The sequence below is a fragment of the Gorilla gorilla genome, chromosome 9 (assembly GCF_029281585.2).
Source record: "Gorilla gorilla gorilla isolate KB3781 chromosome 9, NHGRI_mGorGor1-v2.1_pri, whole genome shotgun sequence".
Taxonomy (NCBI): domain Eukaryota; kingdom Metazoa; phylum Chordata; class Mammalia; order Primates; family Hominidae; genus Gorilla; species Gorilla gorilla.
In genome coordinates, this window is record NC_073233.2 from 13,341,022 (window position 1) to 13,364,665 (window position 23,644).

At 35.9% G+C, this 23,644-nt stretch overlaps 2 protein-coding genes across 5 annotated transcripts in view; one reads left to right on the forward strand and one right to left on the reverse strand.

Moving 5' to 3' along the window:
* Nucleotides 1-1,009: 1,009 nt before the first annotated feature.
* Nucleotides 1,010-22,184, reverse strand: ZNF214 (zinc finger protein 214). 4 transcript variants are annotated; one of them, XM_019037709.4, is made up of 4 exons: nt 21,869-22,184; nt 21,479-21,541; nt 4,406-4,552; nt 1,010-3,253 (listed from the first exon to the last, which is right to left on the reverse strand). In XM_019037709.4, exons 3-4 carry the CDS (start codon nt 4,530-4,532, stop codon nt 1,560-1,562), a joined length of 1,821 nt encoding a protein of 606 aa, XP_018893254.4. In that variant the 5' UTR covers nt 4,533-4,552; nt 21,479-21,541; nt 21,869-22,184; the 3' UTR covers nt 1,010-1,559. The 4 variants fall into 4 exon arrangements, with proteins under 4 accessions (XP_018893254.4, XP_055211282.2, XP_055211281.2 ...); XM_055355307.2 differs by having other exon boundaries at nt 4,410-4,552; nt 21,869-22,165; XM_055355306.2 differs by lacking the exon at nt 21,479-21,541.
* A 74-nt stretch (nt 22,185-22,258) lies between these two features.
* NLRP14 (NLR family pyrin domain containing 14) overlaps nt 22,259-23,644 on the forward strand; it is a 50,361-nt gene continuing 48,975 nt past the window's right edge. The window contains exon 1 of the mRNA XM_055355321.2: nt 22,259-22,567. The gene's annotated coding sequence lies outside the window, so the exon portion shown is untranslated. The remainder of the gene's footprint in view (nt 22,568-23,644) is intronic.

Below are 23,644 nucleotides of genomic sequence, written 5' to 3' on the forward strand. Positions count from 1 at the left end.
CTAAAATTTAGTGACCATATACTTTTAACTCAGAGAAAGTTTCTTAATGTCTTTGATCATTGATTCTATGCCAAATGTTCTTTCACCTTCCTTAGAGACACCTTTAATTCTCACACTGGACCTCCATCCTCTGATATTCATATCTGTTCTTTCTTAGTTTCCATCTCATTATCCTTTTCAGATACATTTAAGATCAGATCAAGTTTATCTATTAACTATCAATTATTTTATATTCTTCAGTGTTACTTTTTATTGCATTTATTTTGATACAGTATTTCAGAGCTCCCTGAAGTCCTTCTTTGTTGTACCTATTTCTCTTTTCACTTTAGAGACTCTTCTCTACTTGTATATTTCTACTCTATCTTTACTGAGTTCAGATTCTCTGTTATGCCACTAAGGACACCAACATTTCTGGAAATTTCCTCTGAAGCCTGCAGCAGCTAATTTTCAGGGCAATAAGTTTCCAGGTCTTTAGGATGATATTCTTTTCTTCAGTATTGCAATTCCCTCTAATTTTCCTAAACATGTCCACTTTTTTTTCTCTTGGTATTACTTCAGCATATTTGTGTATCAATAATTAAGACTGTGTATTCCGATTAACTCTATTCTGGGATAATGGCCAAACTCTCTTTTTACATAATTAGCTTCAGGGTTCATCGTTGCACAGAGTTCTGAGTTCAATGCTGTCCTTGCAGATATTTCTCTATTACCACTCTGTTCTACTGAGATTAAATAAAATTCTACTGCTTGGATCTCTAATTCCAAACCAATGGAGTATCTTCCATTTCTAGCACTTTTGTCCATACCCTTCACACCTTAGAGAAAATTCTGTACTTCTTGTTATTTGGTATCTGAACCTATTATTAAGCGTGGAAAACCGGAAAGGGAAGGGATAAGAGTGCACTGTAGTCACCTCAAAGTGAAGCACCCCTGCAACAGAAGGATGGTCCCTGGGTTTTCTGGTTGACAGAGATAACAACTCAGATACACTGTCTCAGACACAATGTCATACAGTGCTTTCCTATCTTTTATTAGGTGGCTTTTGTCCATAAACAATTGAATTCTACCGGCCAAAACTGAGTTTTAAGTTCTGTGTGTTTCCATCTTTTCTGTTACTTCCTAGGGACTTTTTAGGGGAGTTAAGAGATGTTGTTTAACAGATGGCCAACCAGTTTCAATTCAAACCAAAATTTAAGTAAATATTTTGAAGACAGTGAAAATACAAAGTTGAACACACAATATAATTTCATGCACATTAAAATGCACAGAAAAAAAGACTAGAATGAAATAGGATGAAGAGTTTTCTCCTTAAATGTTTAATATATTTATGACTATTATATTTATAGTAGGTAAAGAAAAATACACTATAATTTTAAATATATAGGGATTTTTCTAAAGATCTCCTTTTGAAGCAAATAATTCTTAGTGGGAGATAGGGGAAACTATAAATGTTGCTTGGGATTACTTGTGTTATTTATAAGATTTCCTTAACAGCAGGATTTATGGGGTTTAAAGGTTAGGTAAACTTTGATTAAAGCTGTTAACTAAATGAACAATATTTATAAGTTTCCTCTTCTATGATTATTGTGAAGATGTGAATTATGATCAATTCCCTTATAATATTCACGGCATTTGTAAGGTTTCTCTCCTGCATGGACTCTTTGATGAATTCGAAGAGCTGAGCTATGACTGAAACCTTTACCACACTTAGCACATTGATAAGGCTTCTCTCCTGTATGGACCCTCTGATGAATGTGAAGATTAGAACTGTGACTAAAACCCTTTCCACAATCATGACATTTATAGGGCTTTTCTCCTGTATGGACTCTCTGATGAATGAGAAGATGTGAACGCTGACTGAATCCCTTGCCACACTCTTCACATTTGTAGGGTTTCTCTCCAGTATGTACTCTTTGATGAGTGTGAAGCTTTGAACTCTTACTGAAGCCCTTCCCACATTCAGGACAAGTATAGGGTTTCTCCCCTGTATGGACTCTCTGATGAATGCGAAGATCTGAGCTGTGACTAAAGTCCTTTCCACAGTCATCACATTTATAAGGTTTCTCTCCTGTATGCACTCTCTGATGAATTTGAAGATTTGAGCGCTGGGTAAAGCCTTTACCACAGTCTTCACATTTATAAGACTTCTCTCCTGTGTGTACTAACTGATGAATTCGAAGATTTGAGCTCTGGCTGAAACCCTTACCACACTCATCACACTTATATGGTTTTTCTCCTGTGTGGACTCTCTGATGAACATGAAGTACTGAACTCCGATTAAAACTCTTACCACACTGATTGCACTTAAAAGGCTTCTCTCCTATGTGAAGTCTCTGGTGAATGTGAAGTAATGAATTTCTACTGAGGTCTTTATCACACTCAATTTTATAGAATTTCTCTTCTGTGTGGACTCTTTGATGATTGTGAAGACTAGAGATCTGGCTGAAGCTCTTACCACATGCATTACAGCTATAAGGTACCTCCCCTATGTGAACTCTCTGATGAAAGTGAACTCCGGAGCTCTGATGAAAGTTACCGTCAACTTCATCACATCCGTACAGCTTCTTACCTATGTGGTTTCTTGGATGTCTATACAAGTCTGATCTCTGAGAGAAGCATGCTTTACGGATGGAGCATCGATAGAGGTTTTCTCCAGGTTGATTTCTCTTGTGGAAAACACACCGTGAGTTCCAATAATAAATTTCTTTACATTTATTACATCCACAGTACTTTTCTTCCATTGAATCTCTCAGTAGGTCTTTTTGACCTATCACCCCAACGTACTGTGGAAGGGCTTCCTCCACTGGGATATAAGAATGCTGAACTATGAGCTTCTGTTCTTTTTCCATGGAGAGGTTTTTCCTGGATATGCCAAGACGGTATCTGCCCCCTTGAAAACCATGTGAACCACTCATGTAGATTTCTCTACCATAGTCTTGAGTGGTTTTTGTTTCTAAGGACTGCCAAGGCATAAAATTTTTATATTTTAAGTTCCTGCGACTTTTGCTTTCAAAAGTCAGTTCATAGTTCCCATACCCTGGTACTTGTGTGGAGAGTATTAACCATTCCTGACACTGGGAACGATCTTGCTGTGTGAGGTCTTTGGAATCTGCCCCTTGAACAGTTTCCCCATAGTTCTGATTCTCATACATCTGGGCGCCAGCATTCCACCAGCCTTGCCAGCAGGAAAAATTTTCATATTCTAAGTATCTGAATTTTTCTTCTTGGGATTTGTAGCTCTCATTCCAGTTTTCTAGAAAAATAAAAAGATAATCCCATGGTGAGATAAAAGCTGTGTTGAAAAATTTCCAACTATCTAAATCAATGACCTTTAAATGATAGGAATATATGTGTGGCTGGCAGTAGGAAAGAAGGGTTATGACTCTGGCTGCTCCATTTGGGTCTGAAATTCATTTATTTTGTTCATTCATGTATGTATTCATTCATTCACTTATTTATTCATTCCACAAACATATCTTGAGCAGGCACTGTTAGAAAGATTTAACTTCCATTTACCACGCACTGTTAGAAATGAGAATAATGCCAACTGCTTCATGGAAATAGTCGTAAAGACTGAGATTTAATTAGATTATTTCGTATGTTATTATAAGAAACAAAATATATTGTTCCTATTTTTCTGTTCTAGAATAGCGTGGTAGATTGAGAAAAAATGACTACATTAACTCACTACTTTACCTACACCTTTGGTGTTCTCCTTCCACACTCTCTCTATGCTTGGCTACACAATTTGCGTTGGTAACTGGGAAAATAACAAAAGTAACACAAGCAGAAAGTTGAAAAGTCCTTGCCCTCTCTCTTGATGCTTTTGAAAATCCCGTGACCACCACCATGTAAGTGTGCTTGGGTTGGCTTGTTTGAAGAGAGATATATGGCCAACACATTCCCACTACCTCCACTGATACTGAGCCGACTGCCCCACATTTGAGTCAGGCCAGGCAGCTTCGTCTTAGACCATTCAACCACAACCAAATCCTCCATGATAAAAGATCCATCCAGTCAATGAGAATCATACAAAATAATAAAGTTTGTTTTTAAGCCACTAAGTCTGGCATAGTATGTTATACAACAAAAGCTAACTTATACAAATAGCATGAAGAGAGAAAAAATTTAGGACCACACAAAATTGACTATGTATGGAGATATGTGTTTTAAGGGTAATGCAGAAAATAACTAAAACTAATAATCACAAGTATCTATTAATGATATAACCTAGGTGTCCTGGAATCTGTCTTGCTTTATCTTCTATTTGTAACATGATTTAAGAAACATTTTTGAGAATATCTCTTCCAACACCTCAATATAACACCCAGATAAAAAAAACAAAATACTCAACAAAACTGCTCCTAGAAGAAACTCTATTCCCTATGAGACGGGATAACTTTACCTACTGACATGACATTTGTGTAGTTCTCCCACATGACCTCCCTGTAGAGTCTTTTTTGAGAAGAATTCAGGAATTTCCACTCCTCCCATGTAAAAATAATAGTCACATCTTCAAATGTTACTGCCATCTGGTCAAAGATCAGGCTTTCTAGGAAAAAAGAAATCTAAGTGAGAAGATGGACAAAGATAAAGACATTTAGCAGATAACATAAGTGGCAAGCCGAATAGAAAAAACAAGAACTTCAATAAAGAAGAAAATCAAGAAAGGTAAGGAGAGGTAATAACAATAGTAGTTAAATAGCTAAATAATATATCCAGTCATGAAACATCATCACTATCAAAAGAAACACCTATACAGCACTTGTCTACTAACTAAGTTTTTTACCTATATTTCAGTTACTCCTCACAGAAATCCCATGTTGTAGGTAGCTTTCTACTACTATTATGCATTTTAGAATGGAAAACAGATTAATATATGTATTAAAACTGCCTAAAGTAATTCTTTTAGTGGAAAGAACAGATCATAAATTGGTTACGTGACAAAGCCATTTTATTTCTTTTTAAAATTTTCATTGTATCTATGTGATCACACATTCTCAATTCTAAATTTCAATTTAAAATATTGAGTACCTACTAAGAATAAAGGAAACAGATACTTTTAAGGAGTTTACAACAAAATGGAAGGAAAGCCAAATACTATCAGCAGCAGCAGCAGCAGCACCATCATAGCTGCAGCTAAATCTTATTGAATGTTTACTGTATGAATAGGGCTATGTTATCTCATTTACTCTCAGAACAATCCAATAAGGTATTATTATTCACAAAAATGAATACGCAATCTAACGTTTAGCAAGACTAAGTTACTTGTATAAGATTATGTAGTTACATCATAGAGGTTTTTAAACCCAGCACTACCTATTAAATAAAAGTGAGATAAATTAAAAATGTTTGATGAAGGGTTGTCAGTTGAGATTTCCATATACTGTCATAATGTGTTAATGAAGAAGGGCAAAGGAAAGATGTACTGAAATATTCAAGGGTAAAAAATACGCCACCAAACTACTATTTTCCAAATAAACTACATGAAAATACATGTCTAAACAATAAAACATTAACCACAAATAAGAACTCAAGAATGAGAACATTCAGAGCCATGTATTTAAATATCTAGTGGTCTATTTTTAATGTTTATAAAATAAGTTTAATAAATTTTAAATATAATGAATCCACTTTAAATATATAAATTAAAAAAAGAAAAATTTGGAATGCTCAGAAACTCAAACTACAGGACTGAAAACTGTGAAAGTTGGTATCTGGAAAATAAATGGACTCACTGATCTCTAATTTTATAAAAAGTACAATAAAAATAAAACTCAATCTGTAGTTACTGTATTTGTTATTTTTTAAAAAATTTAAGGATTTATTTTAAAAACATACTAGCAATTAGGAGTCTAATTTCTTTTACTGGAAATAAGTTCATAAATATTTAAAATACTGAAATAACATAAGTAAAAATTAAAAGCCTACCTTCCCCCAAATAATTTAAGAAATAACCACTATAACCAGTTTTCACTGTGTTCTAACCTTCTTCCATGTATACACAACACACATTCATACTTCACTGATTTTTTTCCTTAATAAAGACATGATAATTCTGCAATTTTCTTTTTTTTCATTTAATACATAGTGTACAACTTCCCACTTCAGTACAGGTAGACCTGTCTTATTTGTGATAATTTTTAAACATGCCCACAAATTATTTGATCCTTTCCATTCAAGAAGTGAAGCCTAATTCCCCACCCCTTGAATATAGGCTGAACTTGGTGAGTAACTTCTGATGAATAGGAAATAAAGTGGATAAGGAAGTAGTGGTATGCAACTTTGGAGGCGGGGTCATAAAAGTCACTGCAGCTTCTTTCTTGCTCTCTCTCTTGGATCACTAGCTCTGGGAAAAGCTATATGCCATGTCATGAGAAAACCTAGGCAGCCCTGTGGTGAGGAACTGGGACCTTCTGCTTTCGTTGATAAATGAGACATCTTGCCAACAGCCATGTGAGTAAACTATCTCAGAAGTGGATCCTCCAACCACGGTGCAGCTTTCAGATGACTACAGTCCCTGCTGACAGCTTCACTGCAACTTCATGAGAGACCTTGAGACAGCTTAGCTTCTTCCAGATTCCTCACCCTCAGAAACTGGGTGAGATAATGTTTGCTGTTTTAAGTATTAAATAATTTGTTATGCAATAATAGATAACTAATATTATTTGTAAAAGTTACGTAGCATTTCATTTTATTGATGTCCAAGACTTAACTGTTCCCATATTAATGGACGTTAAGATCATTTCCAGTTTCTTGGCTATAACATATAGCAAAAGAATTCTCTTAATATATCATATTTCTATTGTAATATTTATATATGATAATGTCTATATGATAAATATAAATATTTCTATATGATAAATAGATATATTTCTGTATCATAAACTTCTAGAAGTGAAATTGTCAGGCATCTGTATTTCAGTTTACTAAAAAATACTACAAAATGTCCCTTGAAAATATTTTTAAAAATATGTTACAAATATTTTCCCCCAGTGGAGCAATAAAAGCAAGACACCTATATTCAAAATTAGTAAGTACAATAAATCTAAACAGAAAAAAAGAATTATATAAACAATAAACTAAGATGACAAGCCTATTGATAGAGAAAAGGATACTAAAATTGAGTTTTAAAATAAAGTGGCATACTGCTTATAAGAGATATACTCCAAACTAATGAATTCTGAAGGATTAAAAATGATCTGGCTAATGTTCTAATGTTTTCTTGTGGTGTTTAAGTTCTTTATTCACTTCCTGTTAGCTGGTTCTTTTGTTCCAGGGACTTGATTAGACTACAGTTCATTCTTTCCGACAAGAATACCTGCCTATATACTTCCTATAGTACATTTTAGTTAGCTAAACTGAACAATGGCTTCAGGTGCTGTCAGCCCAGTCCTTCCATTCTAAGATTCTCTTAAACCTTTCACTAAAAGTTTTAGCAATAGATGATCATTTCCTGGATTTGTGATTTCATTAGGTTTTACAAATTGGTTGTCTAATTCTGTAATTCTACATACCTTGTGCATACATATGCTATAATTCTTCTATAATGAAAAACTTGCCATTACAAATTTTCTGGTTATCCTGAAATGTAATCCTAATGAAAAAGATAAAATAAAATGCTGGATTATCTCCCAAACTTACTCTCTTTCAAAAATCAATTTTCAGAATAATGAGATGGGGCAAAGCAATCACCAACTATGACCAGTGAGATTTGTATTATTTTGCTTTTCAGTGTTTTCATACTCACTGATTCTTACATACTGGATGGGTTGCAATTAAATTGCAGTCATTTTTCTTTTAGATGTGCAAGATTCTCTCATCTCAGACTAGTAGGAATCCCTTCAGGTTGGCTCCTGGGTTTGTAATATGACCTTTTTTGGTGTTTGAGAGCTTCCTTACTTTCCGGCACAACAAATGTCCAGGTTCATTCTTGTTCCATTTCCTTGACCAACCAGGATGTATTATTTCTCCCAGGAGTCTGATAATTTTCCACTCCTTTTTTGGTATATAAGTAACCCCCCAACAATATTATATAAACTTGATATCTCTTTTGTCCTCTCATCTATGAACACAGCTCTCTCCGATTATTAGTTTTCTTTAAGGTCCTTTTCAAGAAAGGTCAGTTAAAATCATTCTCTATACATCTGGAGTTTCGATTCCTTCTTCTAATATTATCAGATTTTGCTTATACAATTTGAAATGGATTCTTAGCTACATATTAGTTCATGACTAATACATCTCCTTGATGGATCTTAACCATTATTGAACATTATTGACCTTTTATTGTGACATTAAATAAGTCTCTTGTAAAGAGCACAGAGAAAGATTTCTGTTTTTCATTCAATCAGTATGACTCAGTTATTTTATTATCCATGTTCATTTATTGTGATTACTAATACAGACTTATTTCTAACATATTATTTTTTATTCTTCCTTTCCTGTCTCTTAGATTGACAGTTTTATGCTTTAATTTCTTCACATCGCCACCTTTTCATCTATATAGATTTCAATTTCACACATAGTTTCTATTATTTTAATAAGTAACCTAAATATATTTTAAACATATACACTTACCTATTTTTCTAATAAGTCAATTAAGAAGAGAAACTAATCCAGGAAAGGCTGCATGAAATATGACAAGAAAGGTGATCAAGTACCTTGGTGAAGTTTATTGTTATCATAAAACAAAACTAACAACAAAAGAAATAGGAGTGAACAAAGAAAAAAGGAGATATAGAAAGTATATCAGTGCCTACATATCTGAACTACAATTCTTGACAATACAAACATGAGGGGAGAAAGAGACAGATATAAGAGTGTGCTAACGTCCATGTCTTATTAAAAATATGACCTAGATATTAATACATTTAAAAAGTCAGTAGGGGTAAATAAAAGTCAATGTGGGTTTTAAGTTAAGCACAACCATCATAAGAAACAAAATGAAATCTATGAAAAACAAAATAAAAACAGAAGACAACTTGCTCCACGGGAAAACAGAAAATAAGAAAAGATGGCAAAAATAATACAATAATAATTATAATAAATTTAAATAATTTAATATTACAGATTAAAAGACTCAGATTAAAAAATAAGATTTAGCATGTGGTTTAGAACAGATACACTAAAAAGAAAAATATTTAAAAATACAAGGATAAAAAAAGATTGCAAAAATACGAATCAAAAGAAAGCTGAAATAGCAAACTTAATTTCAGATGAGTAAAATTTATGGCAAAAATACCATAAGGGACAAAAATGTTTTTTATATGAACAGTAGGAAAAAATATCCAAAATAAATTGAATCCACAGATAAAATTTCAAAATGTACCAAATGACAAGTGTCACAAATGTGAGGGGAAATATACATACCATTAGTTGTAATGATATTAATATGTCCCTCTCAAAAAATTATAGCAAGCAAACAAAAAACCCTAATAATATGAAGACTAAACACTACAAATAATAAGCTTCAGTTATTTTATCTGTGTTGAACTCTGCACCATCAAAATACAAAATACAGATTATTTTCATGAATAATAGTATTATAAGATAGACCATGTATTAGTCCATAAAAGAAATCATGATAAATTCCAAAGCATCAACATAATACAGAATACATTATCTAGCTACAATGTAATAAAATTTGAAATTATTAACAATAGAATTTTAAAAGTCCACACTTCTGAAACCCAAGTAACATACTATATTATTAAGTAATCTTTGAATTTAAAAGAAAAATATAACAATTCTTAATTGTTTTTTCTTAAAAATCTAAATGTAATAATGACAATAATTACATAAAAAATGTGCAAGATCCAAATGAAATACTTGAAGGAAACAAAAATGGCTAGAGCAGCTGGGCAAAGTGGCACACACCTGTAATTCCAAGCACTTTGGGAGCCCCAAGTGGGCGGATTGCTTGAGCCCAGGAGTTTGAGACCAGCCTAGGCAATATGGAGAAATCCCATCTCTACAAAAAATACAAAAATTAGCCAGGCATGGTGGCCCACACCTGTGGTCCTAGCTACTCAAGAAGTTGAGGTAGGAGGAGGAATTGAGCCTGGGAGGTTGAGGCTGCAATAAGCTGTGATTGTACCACTGCACTCCAGCCTGCAAGACAGAGCGAGATGCTGTCTTAAATAAATAAATAAAATTTAAAAACCCCAGCTAGACTAACATCATACTGAATAGGTGAAGGCTCAAAGTATTTACCTTGAGAACCAGAAAAAGACAAGAATGCCCACTCTCACCACTCCTATTCAACACAGTACTGGAAGTCCTAGCCAGAGCAATCAGTCAATAGAAAGAAAGAAAAGGCATCCAAATAAAGACAGGAAGTCAAACTATCTCTGTTTGCAGATGACATGATTCCATACCTAGAAAATCCCAGAGTCTCTGCCCCAAAGCTCCTTTAGCTAATAAACAACTTCAGGAAAGTTTCAGGATACGAAACCAATATACAAAATTCAGTAGCATTTCTATATACCAACAACATCCAAGCTGAGAGCCAAATCAAGAATGCAATCCCATTTACAATAGCAACAAGAAGAATAAAATATCTATGCATACTGCTAACCAAGGACGTAAAAGATCTCTACAACAAGAATTACAAAGCACTGCTCAAAGAAATCAGAGATGACATAAACAAATGGAAAAACATTCTATGCTTATGGATAGACTCAACATAATCAAAATGGCCATATTGAAGCAGTATACAGATTCAATGATACTTCCATCAAACTACCAATGACATTCTTCACTGAATTAGAAAAAAAAACTATTTTAAAATTCATATGGAACCAAAAAGGAGCCCAAATAGCCAAGGCAATCCTAAGCAAAATGAACAAAGCTGGAGGCATCACATTACCTGACTTCAAACTACAAAGCTACAGTAACCAAAACAGCAGGGTACTGATATGAAAACAGACACATACACCAATGGAACAGAATATAGAGCCCAGAAAAAAATGCCTCACAGCTACCACCATCTGATCTTCAACAAAGTTGACAAAAACAAGCAATGGGGAAAGGACTCCTATTCAATGAATGGTGCTAGGATAACTGGCTAGCCATATGCAGAAGATTGAAACTAGACCCCTTCCTTATACAATATACAAAAATCAATTCGACATGGTTTAAAGACTTACATGAAAACCTAAAACTGTAAAAACCCTGGAAGATAACCTAGGGGATACCATTCTGGACATAGGACTTGGCAAAGATTTCACGATGAAGACACCAAAAGCAATTGCAACAAAAACAAAAATTGACAAATGGGACCTAATTAAACTAAAGAGCTTCTGCACAGCAAAAGAAACTACCAACAGAGTAAACAGACAACATACAGAATGGGAGAAAATATTTGCAAACTATGCATCTGACAAAGGTCCAAAGTCTAGAATCGATGAAGAATTTAAACAAATTAACAAGCAAAAAACAACCCCATTAAAAAGTAGGCAAAGGACATAAACACTTTTCAAAAGAAGACACACATGCAGTCAACAAGCATATAAAAAAATGCTCAACATCACTAATCATCAGATAAAGGCAAATCAAAACCACAGTGAGATACCATCTCATACCAGTCAGATGGCTATTATTAAAAATTCAAAAAATAATAAGATGCTGACAAAGTAGCAGAGAAAAAGGAATACTTAAATACGCTGATGGTGGGAATGTAAATTAGTTCAGTCATTGTGGAAACCGGTGTGGTGATTTCTTGAAGAACTTAAAACAGAATTACCATACCCAGAAATCCCATTACTGGGTATATGCCCAAAGGAATATAAACTGTTCTACCATAAAGACAATAAGCATGTGTATGTTCATTTCAGCACTATTCACAATAGCAAAGACATGGAATCAACCTAAATGCCCATTAACAATAGACGGGATAAAGAAAATGTGGTACACGTATACCATGGAATACTACACAGGCATTAAAAAAGAACAAAATTATGTCCTTTGCAGCAACATGGATGGAGCTGCAGGCCATTATCCTAAGTGAACTAATGCAGAAACAAAACCAAATACTGCACGTTCTCAATTATATTTTCGAGCTAAATATTGAGAACACATGGACACAAAGAAGGGAGCAACAGATATTAGGGCCTACTTGAAGGTAGAGGGTGAGAGGAGGAAGAGGATAAAAAAACTACCTATCTGGTACTATGCTTTACCTGGTTGACAAAATAATTTGAATGTCAAACACTCATGACTCACAATTTATATAACAAAGCTGTATATATAACCCTAATCCTAAAATAAAAGTTAAGAAAATGGCTAGAAATAAATCATTCAGCTCAGGAGTATAAAAAAGAGAAACCATCCCCCATTAAAAAAAAAAAAAAGAGCAAACTTCAAAAAAGAAGAATAAAGTGGAAGTCAAAGATATAAGAAACAAATAAATGATTGAGAAAATGCATAAAGCCAAAAGATGTTCTTAAAAATTTAATGTCAGACCAATGAAAGTCAGATTTTTAATAACACGGTTATGAAAAAATACAGGGCAAAATAAGGAAATAACTTTTGACATAAGATTTTTCAATGATGCAAGGGTGTTGTGAACTATATATATAAGGATATTTATAAGCTATAGGCAAATACACCTAAATATGTACCTAAATAAATGGATCAATTCCCAGTGAAGTACAAAAAAAATAAAATGGCAAAATGGATGAAAGACTAATAAAAAATCATATAGACTAGTAAGTACTAAATTAAAATGGTAGCCACGCTCTTCCTCCCTCTCCCTAATCCCAAGGCTCTAAGAGTTTTATAGTTGAGTTCTAGCAAACATGTAATTAACTTAATTACTATTACAATACATAGTTTTCAAAAGTAGAGAGTGAAAATTGCCAACTTATTTTATGTAGCTAGTATAATCTTGGATTCCAAGACCAGATAAGAATGATACAAATAAAATTAAATTACAGGCACATTTGTAAATTTTGTAAATATACAAAAATCCTAAATAAAATATTAGCTAATTAAATTCAGTAATATATCAAATATATGCATCATGATCAGACAGTTTATTATAGGAATGCAAGGATCGTTCAACATGAGAAAAATCTATTAATATAATTCACTATATTAATAGACTATAGAATAAATCCATGATAATCTCAACCGATGCAGAAAAATCATGTGCTATAAAGTTCAGGAAGTTCAACACCGATGTATTCTCTTAAAAACACTTGTAGCAAACTAGAGGAAAAAAATAAACTCCCTAAAGTGGCAAAGGTTAAATATCAAGAACTTTAAGCTTAATGGAGAAACTTCACATATATTCCCTTTACAATGGTAACAAGAATGACCACCGTCACTGCTGCTTTCAACACAGCACTAGAGATTCTGGCAAATACTATAAGAAAAAGAACTAAGAGGTACAAGAATTAGAAGCAAAAATATAAAATGTCATTATTTGCATAGTTATGGCCATCTACCTAGAAAAAGAGTATACAATAAACTATAAATTAAGAGAGTTCAGCAAAACTATCAGATACAATAAATAGTTTAATGACTCAACAATCAACTACTAGAAAGTAAGATACCATTCACACCAGAAAAAAAACCGTATCTTAACCAAGAATACAAATAATTATTTGAAGAAAACTTTCACATTCCAATAAAGAAGAAAGATTATCTAAATAAAAGGAGAAGCATGCTTCCACGCTCTTGGATGCAGTAACTTAAATTCAATACATTCCAGTCAAATATTCAGATGGCTATTCTGAGGAACGCAATAGACTTCTGTTCCTTAAAATTGACAAGGAAGGAAATAAGTTGGTAAAGACAAGTAAACCAAACAGGAAGACTACCAGATACTGACATATCACCAAAACTACAGTAGTAAAATCAGAACAGACAAATAGACCAGTAGAACGGAGCAGAGGGCTCAGAGACTAACCAATGTGCTTCTTTATCTACAAAAACATATTAACAATAGAGGTGGCATTAAAAATCAAAGACAGAGGTATGGATTATTTACCAGATAGCATTATGAAAACTGATTAACTATATGAGATAAAATAAAACTGGATTCCAACTTAATACCATATACAATGGTTAAGTATATAGATCAAGTAAGTACTTAAATGTTAAGGGGAAAACTATAAAATTAATGAAAAAAAGATGGAATTAATGAAAAAAAAAAGATGGAATTTGAAAACATTTACCACTGTTAAATGAATCCAAGAGCCAGTTCTTTGAGAGGAAAAATACTAATAACAAACTAGATAAATCACAAGCTAGTTAATCAAAGGGGGGAAAAGGAGCACAAATAGAAAAAAATAAAAATAAGATTAGGGAAATGGCAACTACAACCTTTAAAAATAACTGGAACAAAAGTTTTCTCAAATTCTTTCAGATTTTCAAAGAACAGATTATTTGATGCTATGAAATTATCCCAAGGCATCAAAAACTGTTCAAGGCATCAGAAACGAAAAACTCTTCAAGACGACAGAAATAAAGTGAAACATAAGGCCAGTAAAATCCAGCAGCGCTTGAATTCATAATCTACTACCATATCACTAATTACTTCAACATTTAGTAGCTTAAAACAACAATAATTATTTACTATTTCTTATTTTTTTTTTCTGGGTCAGAAATTCAGGAGTGGCTTAGCTAGGCAGCTCTGGTTTGGATCTCACAAGATAAGTTGTTGGTTACATCTGCAGTCATCAAAAGGCTTGACTGAGAAGAAGGATTCAATTCCAGGGTGGCTAACTCCCATGGCTGGCAGGCTGGTCTAAATGTTGATGAGAGATCTGTTTTTTCTCCACGTGGTCCTTTCAAGTGGCGGGGGCTATCTGTCAGCATGGTGCAAGTTGCCCAAAAGAAAGTCAAGCAAAAGCTGCATTGTTTTTATGACTTAGCCTTGGAGGTCACATCCTATCACTTCTACTGTACTCCACTGATGAGGCAATCACAAGCCATGCCTGTATTTGAGAGGGGTGGGACACAGACCCCACCTTTCAGTGGAAACAATGTCAGTCACATCGTAAGAAGAGCATGAAAATAGCATAAATTGTAAGTGTTGGGAAAAAGCTGAGTGTTGTGAAGGAAACTGAGGCAGGGTTTGCATAATGTCCTTTGGAATGTGTCTAGACTCGCTGGCTCCTTGCTTCTAGCCCTCCTAGGCTCCTATTCCCACTATCTAAAGTAGCAGAACACGTTGCATATAAATGCTAAACTATCGCAGCTGTAAATCATGTGCTTAATGCAACGTGTCCTTTTGACCTCCACATTCTCACCACCTGTTTCTCTGTTGGATTACCAATAAATAGCGTGGGCTCCCAGAGCTTGCGGCCTTCGCAGCCTCCGTACAATAGCGATGGCCCCCTGGTGTTCCCACCTTTTTTTCCTCTCTCACTGTCTTTTTCTCAATCCTTTGACTCCGCCGGACTTTGTCACCTCCACGACCTAGTGTTGGGTCTGATCACCCCAACAATAAGTAAGGCCATCTTTGGAAAATTCAATCTGTTATAATACCAAAGCATATTATATCATGGTAAAGTGGTAGTTCATTCCAGAAAGAAAAGGAAGGTTCAAATTAGGAAAGCTATTAACTTTAAGCTTTTATAATCACATCAAATAAGAAAAGCCATATGATTATTGTAATGGATGCCAAAAAGTATACTTATTAAAATTCAACATGCATCCTTCATTTAAAACTACAGACAAAGCATGCAAAACAAAACAAAGCAGAAGACATACAAACATATCTTAAACCCAAAGATAAAGCATTAAAGTCATTCTCATTAAAACTGGAAACTTCACAAGGATACTGCAAGTTCACAATTTTTAAACTACGGTGAAACTACAGCATAATGCAATTAGACAAAATTATCTGTAGAGGATATGACTGCATATCTGAGAGATCCAAGAAAATCACCTGAAAACTACTGGCAATGAGAAGGGAATTCATGATCCCAGAAATTCTGTTACTAGAATTATAAACTAGACATTACACATGTATACCAAAAGATCTGTACAAGAACAGTTAGAGCATAATAAATGCTGTAACAGCAAAAAACTAAAGCAATCCAAAAAGTCCAACAACAAAACAGATAAGCTGTTCATACTATGAAATAGTACACAGCTGTGAAAATGAACAGATACATGAATCAACATCGATGCACTGTAAAAGTTAGCATTATGCAAAAGAAGCCATTCATGGAAGAATATATACAGTGATTCCATTTATACAATGTTCAAAAATATGCAAAACTAAACAATTGTGTTTAGAAATGTACCTGTAGTTAAAAGCACAGGAAGAAAAAATTAAGGAATAACAACATTTAAGATAGTGGCTGCCCCTTTAGGAGAGGGGTGGGAAAGAAATTCTGGAGTCATCAGGGGGCTTTTAAAAGTATATGCTGATTTAGGCTGGGCATGGTGGCTCATACCTATAATCCCAGCCCTTTGGGAGGCTGAGGCAGGCAGGTCACTTGAGGCCAGGAGTTCGAGACCAGCCTGGCCAACATGGCGAAACCCTGTCTCTAACAACAACAAAAAAAACACTACCCAGGAGGTGGAGGTTGCAGTGTGCTGAGATCACGCTACTGGACTCCAGGCTGGGAGAGAAAGCAGTCTGTCTTAAAAAGAAAAAACAGTGTATGCTGAGTTCAACGGTGAGTGTCCATGTTATTATATTTTAAATTGTACATATGTTTTCATATATTCTTTTGCTTATAGGAAATACATCACAATCAAGTTCAAATTACATAAAATCTAAGAGTATACAAAAAGAGTTCAGACATATAAATAATAATTAGAATTTTTTTTTTTTTTTTTGAGACAGAGTCTCGCTCTGTTGCCCACACTGGAGTGCGGTGGCATGATCTCGGCTCACTGCAAGCTCTGCCTAAATGAAATTTATAATAGCAATAAGAATATAAATTCCTAAAAATAAATTTACCAAAAATACCAGAACCTATATAGTTTTAGAATTTTGAGGGCTAAAAATAGGGTTGGGGTCGGGTGTGGTAGCTCATGCCTGTAATCCCATCACTTTGGGAGGCCAAGGTGGGCGGATCACTTCAGGTCAGGAGTTCGAGACTAGCCTGGCCAACATGGTGAAACCTTGTCTCTACTAAAGATACAAAAATTAGCCAGATGTGGGGCTCACGCGTGTAATCCCAGCTACTTGGGAGGCTGAGGCATGAGAATCACTTGAACCTGGGAGACAGAGGTTGCAGTGAGCCAAGAGTGTGCCACTGCACTCCAGCCTGGGCAACAGAGCAAGATGACTCTGTCTCAAAACAACAACAACAACAACAACAACAACAAATAGGCTTGAAAAAACAAGATGACTCTGCTCAGTCTTAGGAGAAATAAATATAATTTTGTTCTAACTAAACTTATCTCTATTTTCAAGCAGATTTAATCAAGATATTAATCTTGATTTTGATGTGGGGTTGGAGGAGCTGTAACAAACTGATTTTCAAATGCTTTTGAAAGAAAACCATTTTGAAAGTGGAATAATGAGGAGAGGCTAATTCAGTGGCATATTAAAACTTTAATAAGGACTCTGCAATTCATAACATGGCTTGATATAGAAGTAGAGATCAATGGAAACGGGTACAAATCCAGAAATGGACACAAGTACAACAGTGCATTTTACACGACAAAGGTTACATCAAATTTGTGGGGAAAAGACAGCTTATTCAATCAATGATGTTGGGACAAATGATGACATCTGGCAAAAAAAAAATTAAGCTTGATACTCTGTCTCAATTCTTATGTCTTAGTGACTAAAAAGAATTATATCAGATATGCATTATAGTTCAAATAATAGCTAACAATGCAATCAATTGTTAGTGAGTTCTTCATGTCCAGCACTGTTCTAAGTTATTTTTACATGTATGATCTTGTTTAACATTCTTAACAGCCCTACACAGTAGCTGTTATTTCTCCACTATAAAGACGAAAGCCTAGCTAAGTGATTCAATCTAGTTCACAGTATTAAGAAGTGACAGACATGCAATAAGCTTAGGTAGTGGATGTACAGCCTATACTATGACCAATGTGCTATATTGATTAAACATAATGAAAGGTTAGTATATACTTATTATCTAAAACTTATTATATATATGTTCCTTTTACATCTTTTTGACCAAAATGGAAATCATCAGAATATTATTCTGTGGAAAAAGCCATCCTCTCTCATTTTTATCTTCACTGAGTGAAAAAGAAATGCTACATTCTTCTTCATTGCGTATTAAATGCACTACATATAAAGGGACAACAATAAAAACATTCTGATACCAGTCTAAGAATTGAGAAGAGGCTCCACAAAACAAGACAGCCTCAAAAGTAATCTTTGTATACATATGTGTATGTGTAATTTGTATATGAAAAGGTAGCACCACAGTCAGTAGAGAAGATAAATGTTAGTAGAAAAATTAAATAACCTAAGTAGGAAGTAAAAAGAATGTTTAAATTCTGTCATTTCTCACATCAAAATAAATTCTTGATAGATTTAAAAATTAAATGTTTAAAATAACACAATTAAGAAACAGGAAAATGAAAGCAATTACATATTAAATTTGGAAGTGAAGAAGAGATTTCAAAGCACAGAACTATATAAGTAAAAGAAATGAGATTTCATTTTATGCAAATTTAAAACTTATATAAACAAGTCCTTAAAGTAAAAGGCAAATGATAAACTAGGAGAAATATTTACAGCATATGACAAATGATTTATATGTTTTCCACACAAGAATATCTAACATCAAGTGGAAACAAAAAATTCAGTAGGAAAACAGTGATGTATATCAAAAGGCAATTCATCAAAGAAGGAATATAAAGAGTCAACGAATATATGTGAAAAAGTCAACCCTACTAAGGATTAAAAGGATGCAAATCAAGGCAAAATTTAAAACTTAATACTCAATGCTTGGCAAAGGCTCAGTAAGATAGAATCATTCATCAAATGGTTGTAGGAGTTCAAGTTCACATAACATTTCTAAAAGAGAACTTGAGTTTTTCGAAAGCCTAAAACATGCTTATATCCTTTGATTCTGTTTTCCTATTTCTCAGAGTATATCTTGAGAAAATAAAAACACATATACTTAATAAATTATGTATAAGAATATTTATTATAAGATATTTATAACAACAACATATTGGGAAATACTTAAATTTTCCCCAATAAAAAGCACACTTAATGGGAGTCCAAGGTGGGCAGATTGCCTGAGCTCAGGAGTTCAAGACCAGCCTGGGCAACACGGTGAAACACCATCTCTACTAAAAATACAAAAAAATTAGCTGGGCATGGTGGCGTGCACCTGTAGTCCCAGCTATTCGGGAGGCTGAGGCACGAGAATTGCTTGAACCAGGGAGGCTGAGGTTGCAGTGAGCCAAGATTATGCCACTGCACTCCAGTCTGGGCGACAGAGCGAGACTCTGTCTCAAAAAAAAAAAAAGCAAACTTAAATAAAGCATACTATATACCTAGAATGGAACACTATACAGTCATTAAAACTCATGCTACCAAAACATGCTTGGAAAAATGCTCATTATATGTTAAGTGAAAAACGTATACAAATAACAGCTATTCATACATTGAATAAATATTTACTGAGTGCTTAGTATATGCACAGTACAGTTCTATATACTGGGAACATTTCCTTCCCTCACGGAGACTATTTGTCATGAGCCAAATTTTTTAATTTAATGTTTTATATATACTAATCTTTTTATATACATGTGTGCATATACCTAAGTTTATATTTGTACATGTGTATGAACATGTATACATACATATCAGTATTTGTACAGACTAGTGAGTACATATATACAATAAGTATTAAATAAAAGACTACAAGTAAATACACCCAAAGGTCAACAATGGCTATCTGTCAATATGGTTCATGTGAAGAGATGCACAAGAATAAATAACAAATTTAAACATTAATTGCCTTCCACAATGTGGCTTTATACATTCATGTTTCACTTCCCTGTCACTAGCCTGGTTTCCCTATTTGTTCCCTCAAATTGTACCTGAGAGTAAATGATGGCTTTCCTATTTAGAATATCTTCCTACTCATAATTGTTCAAATCTGAGTTTCTGTTGCTGTGTTTTAAGTGCCACTCATTCTGGCACTGTTTAATGTCAATAACTTCAGAAATTATTATTAATCTCATATAGTTTATTACCCCCAACGTTAAGACTTTTTTTTTTTTTTTTTTTTGAGAGGGAGTCTTCCTCTGTTGCCCAGGTTGGAGTGCAGTGGTGCCATCCTGGCTCACTGCAACTTCAGCCTCCCGGGTTCAAGCAATTCTCCTGCTTCAGCCTCCTGAGTAGCTGGGATTACAGGTGCCTGCCACAATGCCTGGCTAATTTTTGTATTTATAGTAAAGACGAGGTTTCACCATGTGGGCCAGGCTGGTCTCAAACTCCTGACCTCAAGTGATCCACCCACCTTGGCCTCTCAAAGTGCTGGGATTACAGGCGTGAGCCACCGCGCCTGGCCATGACATTCTTATAATTCTTTATCTCAGAACACCAAGAACAGCATGAATTATACACTAGACTTGAGTGACTGAATGAATGAATGAGTAAATGTTGGGAAAAGACACTGGGTTGGGGCAGGGTCAAGTCTGCACGCTCGAAAATTTCACAGGCAAGCGAGGAACATTTTCTGTCCAGTCATCCATCCATCCTCATTGCCACCTCCACCACCCATGGAGAATGCAGGGACATTTTGTAAATGAGAAAAGACAATCATCCTCACTTGGGATCAGACTATGAGGGAAACAGTGTACATTCCTTCCTCCTTTGTGTTCCTCTTCTGGGGAAGGGTAGAGTGCTGAGACGGCTGAGCTGAGGAGGAAGGCAGACTGAAAACCTGGGTATGACTTTAAATTCCCAAATTCATTAAATTTCCCATATACTAACTGGGTATGACGCACTCATCTCCTAGCACGAGGTCAAAAAGAAGCCTATGAATGCTCTTGTTTCCTTTCAACGACCAGAAAGGAGAGCTATGAACACTGGCACCTTGAAATTTATTTCCAACCCTCTAGAAACTTCAAAAGATACAACTCACTTATTTATTGAGATTATTATTACTACTAACAATAATAGAAAAGCACCAGCACTATTATTACTACTAACAATAATAGAAAAGCACCAGCACTATTATTACTACTAACAATAATAGAAAAGCACCAGCACTATTATTACTACTAACAATAATAGAAAAGCACCAGCACACTTAAATAGTGTCTGTTCTCAAGGTATTTTTCTTATTTTGTTCAGTTTAAGTAGAAAATCATTCCATTGTCCTCCCCTACTTGCTAAACAGGAATACTGGATTTACTATCAGAAAAGTACCTGGAGTCTTAGAGAAGTATCCCAGAACTGGAGCTCCCAGGTCCTGATCAAAGTCTCAACTGTGCCATCAAGCACTTGTAGAACTTTAAAGAGGACCAAACTTGTAGATCACCAAGATCTCAGTTTCCTTACCTGTAAAATGGGGGCATAAGCCTTTGCCACCCCAGTCCTTCCTTGCTGATCAAAGGTAGGTTCCTGGGCAAAGTAATAAGCAATTAGTTAACCCTCTTTCTCTAGGGAAACAACGTTTCATGCGTGCCCCAAGAGCAGGACAGGTTTGGGCTCCCCCAACGCGTCACGGGCTGCCCAAGTGTAAGCACCAGAGAACCAGACACACGAACGGTTCTCTAGGAGCGGGATCTCCCGGTCTCGGCCACAGACCCGGGGGTCCTCTGCTCCTGCAGTGAAGACGGGCGCGGCCTCCGCTGCTTATCCAGATCCCCGGCCAGAACTCTGCCCCAGCACCGAACACCGGGCACCCATACCCCGGGGCCCAAGCTGCTTCTGCCCTCCTCTACTTGCCTTTATTAAGTCTTAACGTGGGAGAGAAGCCGTGATGTACCCATCTACACGGGTGTCTCTGGGGTTTCTAAACCGGAGTAGCTTCTCAGTCCCTTGACCCTCGATTTTCTGCCCCTCTTCCTTCAAGCACAGCTCGTCTTGCCCTGTCCGCTTCTGGCTCAGTCCTCCTGAGAGTTCATGTCACTTAACGGAGCCTGTGAGAGTGGACCGGGATGGCCAAAACACTCAGTCCACACAAACAATGGCCGCAGCCCGGCTGGACCGAAACGGAAGTCCCAGGTCTTGGAGTAGACACTCGCAGTGTTTCCATGGATACGGGAGGGGCGGGGCGGGAAGAGAGAGCGCGGGAAAACGTGACTCCTGATTGGCCAGAAATATCCCGCGCCTCCCGACCTTTGGCCGCTGGCATTCCTGCGCGGCCGGGAGCTGCGGGCGCTCGGGGGATAAGGCGAGGACGCACCGGCATTAATGGAATAGGAGAACTCCCGAAGCTTTTAGGGCCCTGGGAAAGGGGGCGTGGCTGGAAACGGAGCTACTGGCTTCGGAGAATTCTGTGACCCTCACAGCCGCGACGACCCCGAGGAAACGCTGTCAGGTCGCCTTTGGTTGGCAAGGCGTGGTTGTCCTCGCTGTCCCTCGCCTTGGCGGAATGGGCACCTCACTAGCCCTGGCACTAGCTAGCATCGCTCTAAACTCAAGGTTAGAGGTTTTCAAATTCCGTCCTATTGTTGCCAGACACCCTCTTCGTTCCTGGTCCAGTGAGGCTTTCCTCCCTCCCGCCTTCTTGCCAAATCCCAGGCTCCTCTGGAGACTCCAGGCAGAGAAGGGAAACGCACAGTGGAGCTGAAATGAAGCCATGAGAAGGATCCCCTCCTCAGTGTCCTGGGACCACAGAGAGTTGCAAGAGCCTGTTCTATTATTTAGCTGAGTGTGTTATATTAGGAAAATATTTTTGCATCTTTGGGCCCTGTCCTTCAAACTTGGGCTGGATCAGTAATATTCAAACATTTTATTAGGCAAGGAACTTTTGGTAGGATAGTCATTACAAGCAAGGGACTCCTTGGATTCAAATCTGGCAACACCACTTACGAGATCTTGGCTGGATTACCTAACCTTTAAGCATCAGCTTAATAGGCGTAATATTGATAGCCAATAATAATAGTAACTATGTAACAGACTTGTTAGATTGAAATGAGTTAGTGTAGTTAAAATGCTTAAACCAGCCCCTTGCACATAGGAAGTAGTCTTGTGAACTATATATTTACAGTTTGGTGTTTAGCAGGGGTGGGTGGCCCAGCGCCTATCTGCTTGAGTTCACCACACAATAAGCTCTTGCATTTTTTATGACTCTGGAGACCACATTTTGAAAATTACTGGGCGTGGGCCTTCCCTGGTTTGAACATTCAGAGAGCATAGCATAGCATTTTAAAAATGTGGGCTTTGTTGTCTGACGGAACTGACATTAAGAGCTGTCAATCATTGTTATCCACTAGGTGGTGTTAAGCAAGTTGTTTAACCTCTCACCCTTAAGTATTTTCACCTGTAAATTGCAATGTATTTATTTATTTATTTATTTTTTATTATACTTTAAGTTTTAGGGTACATGTGCACAACGTCCAGGTCAGGTTTGTTACCTATGTATACCTGTGCCATGTTGGTGTGCTGCACCCATTAAATCTGTCTCTGCATTCAGTAATTCAACTCTCAATTGCGGCTATTTAAATATATTAAAAAGCAATGTATTTAAATAGCCGCAATTGAGAGTTGAATTACTGA

Coding starts and splice junctions, on each gene's coding strand:
- ZNF214 (XM_055355306.2), bottom strand. CDS start 4,532: ATGGCAGTAACATTTGAAGATGTGACTATTATTTTTACATGGGAGGAG. Junction 3,254..4,405: donor CACAAATGTCATGTCAGTAG/GTAAAGTTATCC, acceptor TTATTTTTCTAG/AAAACTGGAATGAGAGCTAC.